The following is a 16,041-nucleotide window of genomic DNA, read 5'->3' on the forward strand; positions in this document are numbered from 1 at the left end:
GGGGCGGCGGGTGACAAGGCTTGGTGTGCCGATGTCAGAAGGGCTATCTGCCGGTGCTGACCTTATTTCACCAATAGTAGTGTTAATTAGAGGGTGTACTGCACTTTATTAAAAGAAAAAAGCAAACATTTATACCGCTGTGTGCATTCCTATATATGCATAGCACACACACTTTTTTACATGTAGATTAGGCACACATATTGGTGGATTAATTTTAGAGGTGGTGGGTGTCAAAAAATATAAAAAAGGTAAGAAAAGAAAAAAGAAAAAATTATGCAAAAGCAAGGAAAAAAAACTGCAGCTTTCTCAGCTGTGATAAATTCCACCGCTGAGTGTAAAGCGAGGGAAAAAAAACAAAAAACAAAAATAAAAACATAATGTAATGCATATTTAGTCTGGGAAAAGCGTCCCTGGAGATATCTTTATAGTCTCAATGTAAAACAACTTTCACGCTTCGGATTTGAGTGTAGAAATAAAGCTCACATTTTTATTTCTGCAGAACCAAGTGACATAAGATCGTCCGAGTGCCGGATTGTCGGTCTGTCTGGATTGTCAGGTGCCACGTAACATAAAATTCCTTATATGTTGGTGGTGCACTACTATTTTTTTAATTAATAAAGGCGAGATTGAATTCTCATGTAACACATTCTGGATTTATCCAAAAAGAGCGCCACATCTGTCCACAGGTTACTCATGGTATTGCAGTTTGGGGCCTATCAAACAATGGATAGCAGACACAGACACGTGTGGCGCTGCGCCGTTACTCTGATTAAAGTCAGATAATATAAACACGCTTATTACTTATTAGGTTTCAGAAGCACAAGACTGATTTTCTGCGCTAAATTAATGGCTGCTTCCCTCTAAGAATAAATCAATCTTATATCATTAACTGGAAGAGCAATTATTTTTAGGCCTTATTTCCCCATTATCAGCCGACATTAAATCTTACCTGCGGATCTGTCTACAGACTGAAAGCTATAAAGTTATAAGAAAATCTGTACAAACAAAACGGCAATTTCTATGCTTGTTTATGCTTTAAAAATATAGCCAATAAATAAAAAAAAAAAAAAAAAAAGAGAAAATAAAATAAAAAGTATTAAATGGACCAAATCCAAATTTTTGCATGGAGGGAAATCTCACACAACTTTCAAATGCACATTTTCACTCTTTGTTTCGTTGCAGCCATTTGGTAAATTCAAAAAAAGTTCATTTTTTTCTCATTAATGTACACTCTGCATCCCATCTTGACTGAAAAAAAACAAAATGTAGACATTTTTGCAAATGTATTAAAAAAGAAACTGAAATATCCCATGGTCATAAGTATTCAGACCCTTCGCTCAGACACTCATATTTAAGTCCCATGCTGTCCATTTCCTTGTGATCTTCCTTGAGATGGTTCTACTCCTTCATTGGAGTCCAGCTGTGTGTAATTAAACTGATGGGACTTGATTTGTAAAGGCGCACACCTGTCTATATAAGAGCTCACAGTGCATGTCAGACCAAATGAGAATCATGAGGCCAAAGGAACTGGCCAAGGAACTCAGCCAGAATTGTGGCAAGGCGCCGATCTGGCCAAGGTTACAAAAGAACTTCTGCAGTTTTCAAGGTTCCTCAGAGCACAGTGGCCTCCATAATCCTTAAATAGAAGAAATTTGGGACCACCAGAAGTCTTCCTAAACCTGGCCGTCCAGCCAAACTGAGCAATCATGAGAGAAGAGCCTTGGTGAGAGAGGTAAAGAAGATGGCTGAGCTCCACAGATGCAGTATGGAGATGGGAGAAAGTTCCACAAAGTCAACTATCACTGCAGCCCTCCACCAGTCGGGCCTTTACGGCAGAGTGACCCGACGGAAGCCTCTCCTCAGGGCAAGACATATGAAAGCCCGCATAGAGTTTGCTAAAAAACAAATGAAGGACTCCCAGACTATGAGAAATAAGATTCTCTGGTCTGATGAGACAAAGATAGAACTTTTTGGTGATAATTCTAAGCGGTATGTGTGGAGAAAACCAGGTACTGCTCGTCACCTGCCCAATACAATCCCAACAGTGAAACATAGCGATGGCAGCATCATACCATGGGGGTGTTTTTCAGCTGCAGGAATAGGACAACTGGTTGCAACTGAAGGAAAGATGAATGCGGCCAAGTGCAGAAATATCCTGGATGAAAACCTCTTCCAGAGTGCTCTGGACCTCAGATTTGGCCGAAGGCTCACCTTCCGAGAAGACAATGACCCTAAGCGCACAGCTAAAATAACAAAGGAGTGGCTTCAGAACAACTCTATGACTATTCTTGACTGGTCCAGCCAGAGCCCTGACCTAAACTCAATTGAGCATCTCTCGAGAGACCTGAAAATGGCTGTCCACTAACGTTCACCATCCAACCTGATGGAACTAGAGAGGATCTGCAAGGAAGAATGGCAGAGGATTCCCAAATCCAGGTGTAAAAAGCTTGTTGCATCACTCCTAAGACGACTCATGGCTGTACTAGCTCAAAAGGGTGCTTCTACTCAACAATGAGCAAAGGGTCTGAATACTTATGACCATGTGATATTTCAGTTTTTCTTCAGTAAATTTGCAAAAATTTCTACATTTTTTTTTCCCGTCAAGATGGGGTGCAGGGTGTTAATTGAGAAAAAAAATGAACTTTTTTGAATTTACCAAATGACTGCAATGAAACAGAGTAAAAAATTTAAATGGGTCTGAATACTTTCCGTACCCACTGTAGATTACCATTGTTTCCCACAGCACATGTCCTGTTTACAGGAAGTTTCCTGTCGTGGGGTTGGGGAAGAGTTGTCTCATGGCGGTAAACTGCTAAACTTGCAAAGATCTGAGGGATATTTAATTTTAGAGCTTAGTTGGCCACCTCTGCAATGGCCGGTTTCCTAGGCAAGTGTAAAGGTCAGCCAGGGCGGTAGTCGTGGCTGAAGTTATTTGCGTTAACGCACCCTGGCCTCCCTTCACAAGGATACACTGTCCATCATTCGGCGTACCTGTAGCTCCAGCTCCTGCACCTTCAGGGTCCCCACCACAAGGTGGGAAGCTTCGTCTGTCCGGTTGTACACAAAATGAGCCACAGTATTTCAACTTGCCAATAAACAACTTTACTGAACTTCTTCTTACACAGCACATCCATATTTGTTACAGTATCAACATTAGATTGTACAAAATGCAACTCTTCCTCTTCCCTTCTCTCTCTGTCACCTAGCACATTCCCGGGTCGGACCGTATCTTTCGGTTCCTCAGCGTCCTCCCTGTTTAGACTTACATCGTTCGGTAGTTCCCTCAACCATTTTGCCCCAGTTCTGAGGGCATCAGCCCATGCAATAAGTTGGCAAATGATGAGCGACCTGCCCGTAATGCTGTGACTACTCCATGAGTTACAGTTTCCTCTACTGTTGCGCTGCCACCCTTGCTGGTGCTCCAGCCCACGATCACTGGACGGCTGGATTTCACACTTGCAACGTTGCGTGGTACGGTGGCATCCGGGCTAGATAGCCCACCCGAGCTAATGGGCGCCCTGGCCCCGACTGACCCTACTAGGAAGTGTTCCCTGCCTTATCCCCCTGTAGCCCCTCCTGTTTAACTATGCGTAATGCTAAACTCTATAACTATAATGCCCCCATATAGTGACAAACAGGGGGAACTGCACTTTCCCTATTAGATAACAGTAAATATAATACAGTAGCAGCAAAGTATACATACGTAAACCACAATTACACAAAAGCAGGAAGAAATTAGAAAGGTGTTAAAGGCAGAAACCGTTCAATGCAACCACTTACACAAGGAGTGAGTCTTACAAGCAGTTTGCTCTACAGCTTGTAAGCGCTTCAAAGCCTCTGCATTCTCCAATGGGACAGTGCACAGGTTGGGCTGATGGGTCAGACATGTAAACGGCCCAAATGGTCAATCTTCACATTCTGCCCACCCACCAGGAATAGTAAGCCGGAAGGGCAGGCTGGCATACTGCTTGCAAGTGCGATACTAACGATAAAACCATACTTACAGTAATAATTTCACCTGACGAACGTGCGTTTTTCTTGTTTCTTCATTGATTGGCAGCCCTATTAGACAGCCTGATTACTGGGAAATGAGCAATTGGCCAGTATAAAAGTGACCCTAGCTCAGACTGGAGTTGGCTCAGTGGCTCCCACTGCCCTAGTAATCAGATTTTGCTCCCTTTTTCCAAACTGATCATTTTATGATTTCACCAGGCCAAAAGTTTCACAACAAACCAAATAAGTCACTATAAAAATAGGTCCACTTGATAATCCTATGACTCAGTGAGACCAAAAATTATCAGGAAAAAAGCCCCTCATCCACAAAATAAGAAATTAAGAGGAAGTCAGAGTGATGACAAGAGATCAGCTGCTCAGAAGAGACACACACTGGCCCCTCTCCAGATGTTTCTCCAAGTTCCTGTAAAGAAACGTGACGAATCCAGGACCAGTGATTGATTTTTTTTTTTTGATTTTTTTTAAGAAGCTGAAAAGTGTGAACAGACCGTATGAGCATTATCCCACCCGAAAACTGTTCCAGAAGGGGCGCTGCATATAGATGCTAAGGACTGGAAATCTAGACCATCTCGAACTCTGGGAACTACTAATCATCTAAGGTTAACATAGTATTATAGAATATAAAAAGACAAATCTATAAATCTATATCTACAAACTAATGGTAACAAAACGAAAGACAAAAACAAGCATAAATGACCGCATCATCATTGAGTGTTAACTATTTCCAACCTGTGTAAAACGTAACAGCTCATCGACGTTGGCATGGCAGTCTGCGCAGGTTCTCATCTTTCGGCAAACACCTGGGATGTCCTCCTGGGAGGCCAACGATCTGAGGGGGATTACATCAAGCGCCGCATGGCTATCACATAACTGATGATGCAGCACTAAGTATCTCTTCCACTAGAGTGATGGTAGATGCTGGCCGCCATCCAAGGCAGCACAACACAAGCATCATCATGAGCTAGGAAGTGGAGCTGGGCAGAGGTTAGGACCCGAGGATTTTCCATGTCAAGGATGAGTTTGCAAAGACAGCTAGCAGAAACTCATGAGACTGGAGATTCAAAGGAAGATCCAATAAATTACTCCATCAGCCTCCTCGAGATCAAGAGGAAAAAATAATGTCTGTTTTGTGAGAGAAGCACAGAATTAATAGATTTACAGTTTTAGAATCAACACAAAGTAGGTGAAACAGTCAGACTCTAACCTCCTGTGGACACTGAGCCTCAGACCACACCATAGTGGAAAACATCCGGAACATGGTGGGAGATAAGAATGTTACCTGGTGTCCCTGAGTGAGAAGCAGCAGAATGTGAAGAATATGACCAGTAATTAAACACCAAAAACCCATAACTTGGACAAACCAGTATATTCCGACCACTATGTACAAGAAAATACCTACCATAATACTGAGGTAAGTTCCGGACTGGACCAAGGGAATGCAGTGGACGTGGTGTACATGGACTTTTCAAAAGCTTTTGATACGGTGCCACACAAAAGGTTGATACATAAAATGAGAACAATGGGGATAGGGGAAAATATGTGTAGGTGGGTTAAGAGCTGGCTCAGGGATAGGAAACAAAGGGTGGTTATTAATGGAGCACACTCGGACTGGGTCACGGTTAGCAGTGGGGTACCACAGGGGTCAGTTTTGGGCCCGCTTCTTTTTAACATTTATTAATGACCTTGTAGGAGGCATAGAGAGAAGAATTTCAATATTTGCAGAGGACACTAAACTCTGCAGGGTAATCAATACAGAAGAGGACAATTTTATATTACAGGAGGATTTATGTAAACTAGAAGCTTGGGCTGATAAATGGCAAATGAGCTTTATTGGGGATAAATGTAAGGTCATGCACTTGGGTAGAACAAACAAGATGTATAATTATGTGCTTAATTGTAAAACACTGGGCAAAACAGTCACTGAAAAAGACCTGGGTGTATGGGTGGACGACAAACTCACATTTAGTGGCCAGTGTCAGGCAGCTGCTGCAAAGGCAAATAAAATAATGGGATGCATTAAAAGAGGCATAAATGCTCATGAGGAGAACATAATTTTACCTCTATATAAGTCACTAGTGCGACCACACTTAGAATACTGTGTACAGTTCTGGTCTCCGGTGTATAAGACAGACATAGCTGAACTGGAGCGGGTGCAGAGAACAGCGACCAAGGTTATTAGGGAACTAGGGGGTCTGCAATACCAAGACAGGTTATTACACTTGGGGTTATTTAGTTTGGAGAATCGAAGGCTTAGGGGTGATCTTATTACAATGTATAAATATATGCGGGGACAATACCAAGACTTTTCTAATGATCTTTTTACTCTTAGTCCTGTGACGGGGACAAGGGGGCATCCTCTACGTCTGGAGGAAAGAAGGTTTAAGTATACTCACAGACACGGATTCTTTACTGTAAGAGCAGTGAGACTATGGAACTCTCTGCCATATGATGTTGTAATGAGTGATTCCCTACTAAAATTTAAGAAGGGACTGGATGCATTTCTTGAAAAGTATAATATTACAGGGTATATACACTAGTTTCCTTAATATTGCGTTGATCCAGGGAGCTAGTCTGATTGCCGTATGTGGAGTCGGGAAGGAATTTTTTTCCCCAATGTGAAGCTTACTGTTTGCCACATGGGTTTTTTTTGCCTTCCTCTGGATCAACATGTTAGGGCAAGTTAGGATAGGATATGGGTTGAACTAGATGGACTTAAAGTCTCCCTTCAACCTTAATAACTATGTTACTATGTTCCTATAATACTTCCTCCTATGTACAAGAATATAACTACTATAATACTGCTCCTATGTACAAGAATATAACTACTATAATACTGCTCCTATGTACAAGAATATAACTACTATAATACTGCCCCTATATACAAGAATATAACTACTATAATACTGCCCCTATGTACAAGAATATAACTACTATAATACCGCTCCCATGTACAGGAATATAACTACTATAATACTGCCCCTATATACAAGAATATAACTACTATAATACTGCCCCTATATACAAGAATATAACTACTATAATACTGCTCCTATGTACAAGAATATAACTACTATAATACTGCCCCTATATACAAGAATATAACTATAATACTGCCCCTATATACAAGAATATAACTACTATAATACTGCTCCTATGTACAAGAATATAATTACTATAATACTGCCCCTATATACAAGAATATAACTACTTTAATACTGCCCCTATGTACAAGAATATAACTACTATAATACTGCTCCCATGTACAGGAATATTACTATAATACTGCCCCTATATACAAGAATATAACTATAATACTGCCCCTATATACAAGAATATAACTACTATAATACTGCTCCTATGTACAAGAATATAACTACTATAATACTGCCCCTATGTACAAGAATATAGCTACTATAATACTGCCCCTATGTACAAGAATATAACTACTATAATACTGCCACTATGTACAAGAATATAACTACTATAATACTGCTCCTATGTACATGAATATAACTACTATAATACTGCCCCCTATGTACAAGAATATAACTACTATAATACTGCCCCTATATACAAGAATATAACTACTATAATACTGCCCCTATATACAAGAATATAACTACTATAATACTGCCCACTATGTACAAGAATATAATTACTATATTACCTAATGTGATAAAGGTTGCTTATTTTCTTCCCACCAAGATATTCATCTCCATTATCCACACCTTACAGAGACCTGACACTGAAATAATAAAAGAAAAGCCTACACAATACAATCCCCTGGTAATTATGGGCTATAAGCCAATGTCTATAAATGCCGGGCACAAGGCTTAGTAACCAGAGGCCTCTCATGAAATCCACTGCAGCATCATGAAAAATAATATAGTACTAGAGCCGGGAAAGACAATACCAAAACAATCATCAAATTTCTCGGATTCATAATTGAGAGTATCAGCCTCTGCCTCACTTTCTGCATTGATCTGCAGTCATCCCCCTCCCCCATGATTCCCCACAGCTCGGATACACTAAAGACCTATTACAAACCTGCTATTTAGAGCTCAATAGCTGAAATCCGAGAGCCGTCACTGCTTGTCACTCTAGATCAGGTATTGATCCCTACCCAATGGCCCCTCCGTCACTCGTCAGATACATCAGCACCCAAATACATAATGTGCCCTATAATCCACGTAAATGATACGTGCAGACTAACGCCTACGCGCTGAATGTGAATGCAGAAAGCATGTCATCTCTGGCCTCATTAGTGATGCTGTTAAAATGTATAACTCTTAAGAGAAAAAAAAAGTGAAAAATTTAAAAGAAATGTGAAAAATAAAACTTTTGCTCATTTTCATGCTTTTTTGCTATTTTGCCTTGTATTATGGATTAAAACTGATGTTTCTCGGCAACATGCACAACATCCACTCAAAAACGCCAAAAAAAAAAAAAAAAAAAATAAAAAAGCAAAGTAGGGAGCAGGAGAAGACAATAATTTCCATCTGCAGCCGCGTGTTCCTAGGGCTTCTCTCAGCTGGGTTAAATGCCAGATCTATATTGAGATTTTGCTTTCCCGCTATGCAGAGGCTTCCTGGCGAGCGCACCACAATCCCACTCGTGGCCGCCGCGGAACGCCTTAACACTTTCCGCACAGAAACGGAGCGAAAGACAACCTGCTGTAGACAATATGGCCACTAAAGGTTTGAAGAAATCATAGTTTTTGTATTATACCCAATGTAAAAAGCGAAAACCACTTTTCAGCCACCAACTCTGGTTTTTGCCCTGACGTGGTAATGAGGCACCAAAAATCAGTAAACGCTTAGATATCATGTACTTGGATTGTCCTAATTACTGTGCAGAAGCCTGGCGGCCATGCACCTAGAGTAGCCGTCCCGAATCCCTCTATACACATGCACGCTCTTTTCAGCAGAGAGCGCATTCTTTACAAAAGGGGAGGAAAGCCATACTTATCAACTCAGCCGCTTATGACTACTCCGCAATCAAAAGGAGGGGGTATAAGAAAAATGACCCAAAAATAAAGCAGAGATATGGGGAAAACAATTTCTACACCTATGGAGAAAGCAGCTGCCAGAAAACTCTGGTGGCAAATCAACTTCAATGGGAACAAAAGAAACAGGTACGTTTAAGTCCCTCAATCAAAAACCTAGGGGTTAGGGTTACCTTTATAGAGTTTCAGCTAAAAACAGACACAAAAAAAGCTTTTTTTCAGTACACAACTTGACCACTAGAGGCATCATTTCATTTAACGCTATGGCAGATTAAAAAAAAAAAAAAAAAAAAAATTGTTTTCAAGATAAAATGAACCTCAAATTGTCAGTATATTAAAGAAAACGTCTGATCTATAGCCCACCTATGTATATTAATGATTTCCAGAGGGTGTAAGGAGTGATCATGAAGGAAGGAAAGTTTCTGGACTTTCTGCGATGAGATCTGAGATGGCAGATAACAGAATATAATAGATTACATTCAGCGCGCCGCAGTGAATGCTGATGACAGAATTAATGCCCCTTTAAATGGAGTCTCTGTAACTTGTAATCTTGCGGTGATTAATCAGTATAAAACCAAATCAAGCAAATACAAATCCCGGGATCCATGTGCAGAACACACAGAAAAAAGTGACAGAATATTTGGTCGATGAGAACAAAGGGAGAAAAATAAAAAATCTGCCCCCCCCCCCCCACCCCACACACATCAGTCAGGCTGATAAACGCATTGTTCTCGTGAGCCTACACCTGTCACAGGAAGAATGATAAGTGACAGCCGCGGCAGCGCTCCGGCACATCCCAGATCTGATTAGAGGAGACGCTCGGCGCCGCTCACCTATGAAAATCAGCAATTAAAATAAAGATAATTCTAAATATCCATTTTTTTTTAAAATAATGTATCCATAAGTATTTGATCCTTAAGGCTGTGTGCCCACGATGCGATTAAGCGTTTTTGCCGCGATTTTCGGCGTGAAAACGCCGCAAAAACGTTTAGGCTATGTGCCCACGTTGCGTGTTAAAACACACACTGAAAACCGGACTCCTTCCCAGAAATCGCGCGTTTTTTTCCGCGCGATTTCACCGCAATTTTACCGCAATTCTGTTCGCGATTTTCTCAAGCACTTTCCAAGCGATTTGAAGCATCGCTTGGAAAGTGATTGACAGGTTGGTCACACTCGTCAAACATAGTGTTTGACAAGTGTGACCAGCTTTTTACTATTGAGGCCGCCTATGCGGCCTCAATAGTAAAAGATAAAAATGTTAAAAATGATAAAATAAATAAAAAAATCGGAGTATCTTTACCTTCCGGCGTCCCGCGCGGCCATCCCGGGCCTCAGCGTTCCCAGTAATGCCTTGCGAGACCTGTGATGACGTTGGTCTCGCGTTACTATAGCGATCTCGCGAGACCACGCCATCACAGGACCTTGCCGCAAGGCATTACTGGGAACGCTTAGGCCCGGAATGCAGCGCGGGACGTCGGAAGGTAAATATACCCATATTTTTTATTCTTTTTTTTTTTTTTTTACAGGGGTATGGTACCCAGGGCCTGGAGAACAGTCTCCTCTCCTCCACACCGTGTGTACCAACCGCACATGAGACGCTTAACTTCCCGCATGGCGGGCATAGCCACATGCGGGAAGTAAGCGATTCTCATGCATTCCTATGGGTGCAGAATTGCGGCAATTCTTTGCGATTCCGCACAAAAGAATGATCATGCTGCGATTTTTTCCGTGATGCGTTTCCGCTGCGGAAAAAAGCACAGCATTAGCACAGCATGTGCGGAATGCCATAGGAATGCATGGGGTGCGTTCTGTACAAGATTTTTAAACGTTTTTGCTGCGTTTTCACGCCGAAAATTGCGGCAAAAACGCTTAAAAATCGCATCGTGGGCACACAGCCTTCAAAATCTTGTACAGAACGCACCCCATGCATTCCTATGGCATTCCGCACATGCTGTGCTAATGCTGCGCTTTTTTCCGCGGCAGAATCGCATCGCGGAAAAAAATCGTAGCATGATCATTCTTTTGTGCAGAATCGCAAAGAATTGCCGTGATTCCGCACCCATAGGAATGCATGAGAATCGCTTACTTCCCGCATGTGGCTATGCCCGCCATGCGGGAAGTTAAGCGTCTCATGTGCGGTTGGTACCCACGGTGTGGAGGAGAGGAGACTGTCCTCCAGGCCCTGGGTACCATACCCCTGTAAAAAAAAGAATAAAAAATAAAAAAATCGGGGTATATTTACCTTCCGGCGTCCCGCACTGCATTCCCGGCCTAAGCGTTCCCAGTAATGCCTTGTGGCAAGGTCCTGTGATGGCGTGGTCTCGCGAGATCGCTATAGTAACGCGAGATCGCTATAGTAACGCGAGACCAACATCATCACAGGTCTCGCAAGGCATCGCTGGGAACATTAACATTTTATCTTTTACTATTGATGCCGCATAGGTGGCCTCAATAGTAAAAAGCTGGTCACACTTGTCAAACACTATGTTTGACGAGTGTGACCAACCTGTCAATCAGTTTCCAAGCGATGCTTCAAATCGCTTTAAAAGTGCTTGAGAAAATTGCGGCAAAATCGCGAACAGAATCGCGGTAAAATCGCGCGGGGAAAAAACGCCTGATTTCTGGGAAGGAGTCCGATTTTCAGTGTGCGTTTTAACACGCAACGTGGGCACATAGCCTAAAGGGGAGGAAAACATAAAATAGCGTCACTGTGCATTATAAATAAGAACCAATTTCACACTGAACACTGTGGCCTTTTTATTTCCCGCTTCAAAAAATACACATGTACATTGGCTGCAATGAAGAGACCTCTGACCCCATCTATGGTACTCACGCATCTAATGAGCGTGTGAAAGGTCATTGTGAAAGGAGGGGGAGCAGGGTAAGCCGTGACATTGTCTATTATGATTGGTGGATACAGTATTATCATCGGTGTATAGAGGTGTTACCAGTCATTGTAATTCTGTCTCTGCTGATAATGAGTCTGCTGAAGACTCTTCCTAAAATAGCAGGAAATTGGAGTCTAAAACGGCCAAAATGACAAGAGTAAAAAAAGTGCTAGCTCACAATGTGTTTTTGTTTTTTGCTTTTTTTTTTTTTTTTTCAAATCGTGCTATGAAAAGAAAAAAGACTGGCAAGTTATTCTAAAACAAAAAATACAAAATCATAGAAAAACTCAAGACTGCAATCGATGAGTGGCTGATCAGCTGCGAAAGACCTAAAGCACTGTTTAGGTCACGTGATCGCAGGGAGACAGAGTCTGTCTGGTAGTTAAGTTTTGTTTTTTTTAGTTTTTTTGTTTTTTAATTGTATTTTATGATGCACAACATTGGGCAACCACTTTAAAATCATACAAAAATCAGTGTAACAGGATCAATATGGACAATACAAGTGACAGCCAATTCTACTGCTCTCTGTTATCAGCCATTATAACTGTTCTTCAATAGGATGAGCTATTCTGCCCCAATGCCCATCATATATCTCAGGAGACATTTATAACCATACAAGAGCGTAGGTAGAGAAGGAGCCACTGAGACATTGGTCCCAGGTGTTGGGTGTCGAGGAGGGGGGGTATGCCAACAAGACAGTGTGAGGGCAGTACATAAAACCTTCTGGTCTAGAGGATGGACGGCATGTGTCACCAATATCGACCGCTCCTCTTATAACATGGAAGTGATATAAGTTGCTATTAGGCCTTTATTACCTTGTGACTCAATTACATCCGCACAAATCGGCAATACCCATACACAGGAACTTCAAGCACGTCAGGACGTCCAAGAGCCCGACCATGGCAGGAGAGCATTTTGCATATTCCTGAACCTGTTACAATTATGCAAATCTGCATTCACAAGCAAATGATCGGAGGATTCAGCTCAGCGAGCAGCCGCCACTGTGTCATACACATCACAACTTTAGACAAAGGCCATTATGGCGCTGCTCTTACCTTCTTCATCCTGCCACTGCGAGTACCGGCAAAAACCACCGTGTGTCCTCGATAGTCGTACGCCGCCACTGATGTCATACCATCCTCCTTATCCATGAAAAGCGGGGTCCCTTCGATGGTAACCGTCCCTCCAAGAGGCTGATTAAAATCCTGTCCGCAGAAATTGTCATCTATCTGCAGTGGCTGAAAGGAGTAAAAACAAAAAAAAAAGTTAAAAATCAAGAAGAAAAATATATGTCAATAAAAAACAAAGAACCCTGCGTGCTACAAAGTTAACAGGATTTTTAACACAACTCAGGGTGTTCAATCTAAACAATCCTCTGTAACAATTTTTACCTGCATCGATACACTAACATTAAAAGGGTTTTTGTGCAATTTAAAAACAAAAAAAAAAAAAAAAAAAAATTACAATGGAGCCATTTTTCTGGTGCAAAAAAAATAAAGAAAAAATAGTCAATACTCAAAAATATTTCACAGATCAGTACATTCCTCAACCAAGAATCTGCAAAAACCCTAGTCCGTGCCCTCATCATCTCCCGCCTTGACTACTGCAACCTCCTGTTCTGTGGCCTGCCCTCTAAGGGTACTGTTACACTTAGCGATGCACCAGCAATCCCGCCAACGATATGGATTGCTGGTGCATCGCTAAGTGGTCGCTAGTGAGCTGCCACACAGGCAGATCTCACCAGCAACATAGCAGGGGTCGCTGCTTACCTGTCAGACGCGGCGATCCTGACGTCCTCCCGCCCGCGTCCACGCGTCGCTCGTTGGCGCCACAGGAAGCGCTCGACGAGAAATGGTCCAGGACGTTCTCGCGCAACCAGCGATGAGCAGCCGGGGAGCCGGTCGGAGGTAAGTATCAGACATAGCGATATCGCTAGCAATATCGCTGCTATGTCACAAAATTGGTGACGTTACAGCGATATTGCTAGCGATATCGCTATGTGTAACGGGGACTTAACACTCTCGCACCCCTCCAATCTATTCTAAACTCTGCTGCCCGACTAATCCACCTGTCCCCCCGCCAATCACTGTACTGGCTCCCCATTACCCAAAGACTCCAGTTCAAAACCCTAACCATGACATACAAAGCCATCCACAACATGAGTCCTCCATACATCTGTGACCTCGTCTCCTGGTAGTTACCTGTACGAAACCTCCGATCCTCACAAGATCTCCTACTCTACAACCCCCTCTTATCTCCTCTTCCCATAATCGCATACAAGATTTCTCCCGCGCATCCCCTCTACTCTGGAACTCTCTACCACAACATATCAGACTCTCGCCTACCATGGAAACCTTCAAAAAGAATCTGAAGACCGACCTCTTCCGACAAGCCTACAACCTGCAGTAACCACCGATCCACCAAACCGCTGCACGACCAGCTCCACCCTCGCCTACTGTATCCTCACCCACCCCTTGTAGATTGTGAGCCCTCGCGGGCAGGGTCCTCTCTCCTCCTGGACCAGTCATGACTTGTATTGTGTAAGATTACTGTACTTGTATTTATTATGTACACCCCTCCTCACATATAAAGCGCCATGGAATAAATGGCGGTATAATAATAAATGATAAGTCAAAAATAACTACGACACGAAAAAAAACAAACATTTTTATCATGTTTTAAGTATGGGTCTTCAGACACTTCTGCACCACCATATAAATTCCGCCATTTTCAATCTGTCTGACAACATGACAAGAAAAATGACTTTAGCCGCAGAGCCCGAGTTCGCCTCTGGGCACAACCCCTTTAAATGACTTATCGCGCAGCTTTTCAGAGCCGACGCTGAAGTCAATGGAGCTGATGATGTAAAAGTTTCCGACAGAATTAACCCCGTTAGTGATCTGTCTGTAAAGTAATAATTATATCAGCCATTTTAGTGCCACAATGGCTCCCCGCAGACATCTGAAATTGGTTTACAGATAGGAAACCCGGGTTTTGTAATAAAATAGTCATTTCCCTCTAAATATGCATTTGCCCATTTCTTCATAGCGGAGGGACATAATGAGGTAAAAACTGTGAACAGAGAGGAAAGCGGCTCAATTAATGGCTCCGTAAGTGACCACTAATTTACAGAAAAGCTTTTCTGTCATGAACAAAGATGGTAGATACAAGAAAAACATAAAAAGGACTTTGGTTTTTTTTTTTTTTGTTTGTTTTATATATAAAGTTAATTGAACGGGCCTTGTTGTCCATGGCGACCACTGTGCAGCTTTTATTTTACCACAGCAGTGCCAGAAGTGAAGAGTAAGGGCAGAGGGTCTCTCCACAGCAACCAATCAGAATGAAGCTCTTATTTTTTCAGAGGCTCTTTGAAAATTGAAAGCAGCGACCTGATTGGTTGCTGTGGGCAACATATCCATAGACAAGGTAGGACTGTTTGTTCCCAGGATCAACTACGTATGGCACACTGTATAAAAAAAAGCCAGAAATTGGAGGAGATGCAAAATGTACCCGAAATTGGGAACCCGTAACAGCAAGAAAGTGGCGTAAACCAAACATGATTCATTCAGAATCACGACAGCTTATAAAATTCCAGAACACAGTGAGAGACAATTCTCAGTGCAAAATATTGGGGTAAAGAAGGCCAGATGAATGACAAGCTAAGGCAGGTCCCAGGGCCAGATCCCCTAAACTGGGAGCGGCCCCAGGCCAGACCCCTTAAACTAATACAAGGCCCAAGCTGAATCACTAATACAGGTCCCCGGGCCAGACCCACTATACTAATTCAGAGGCCGGTCCAGACCCCCTAACCCAATACAGGGCCCGGACCGGACTGTCTAAAGTTAATACAGACCCACTACACTACTACAGACCCCTTAAACTAATAAAGACCCCCGAGTCAGACCTCCTAAGCCAACACAGACCTCAGGCCAGACCCCCTAGGGAACACAAACCCCAGGTCACATTAAGCACAAGCTTCTAAAGACACACCAGAAGTCAGCCTGCCTAACCTAATACAGACCCCTGACCAGACCCCTAATACAATACACAGTGCCTCAAATCCACATCGAATTTGCCACCAATGACGAATGGGATTTACACAATACTGTTCATAGGAATAAAGGAGGTTTCCAG

The 16,041-nt window shown here is 42.5% G+C and overlaps 1 protein-coding gene across 4 annotated transcripts in view; it reads right to left on the bottom strand.

Moving 5' to 3' along the window:
* The window catches only part of PLXNA1 (plexin A1), a 347,787-nt gene that overhangs the window by 274,278 nt on the left and 57,468 nt on the right, over nt 1–16,041 (bottom strand). For all 4 annotated transcript variants that reach the window (XM_073575031.1, XM_073575035.1, XM_073575032.1 and 1 more), the window contains exon 3: nt 12,963–13,145. In XM_073575031.1, the coding sequence (XP_073431132.1) occupies nt 12,963–13,145 (183 nt within the window). The remainder of the gene's footprint in view (nt 1–12,962; nt 13,146–16,041) is intronic.

The sequence above is a fragment of the Dendrobates tinctorius genome, unplaced genomic scaffold (assembly GCF_039654945.1).
Source record: "Dendrobates tinctorius isolate UK_male_01 unplaced genomic scaffold, ASM3965494v1 ptg000041l, whole genome shotgun sequence".
Lineage (NCBI taxonomy): Eukaryota > Metazoa > Chordata > Amphibia > Anura > Dendrobatidae > Dendrobates > Dendrobates tinctorius.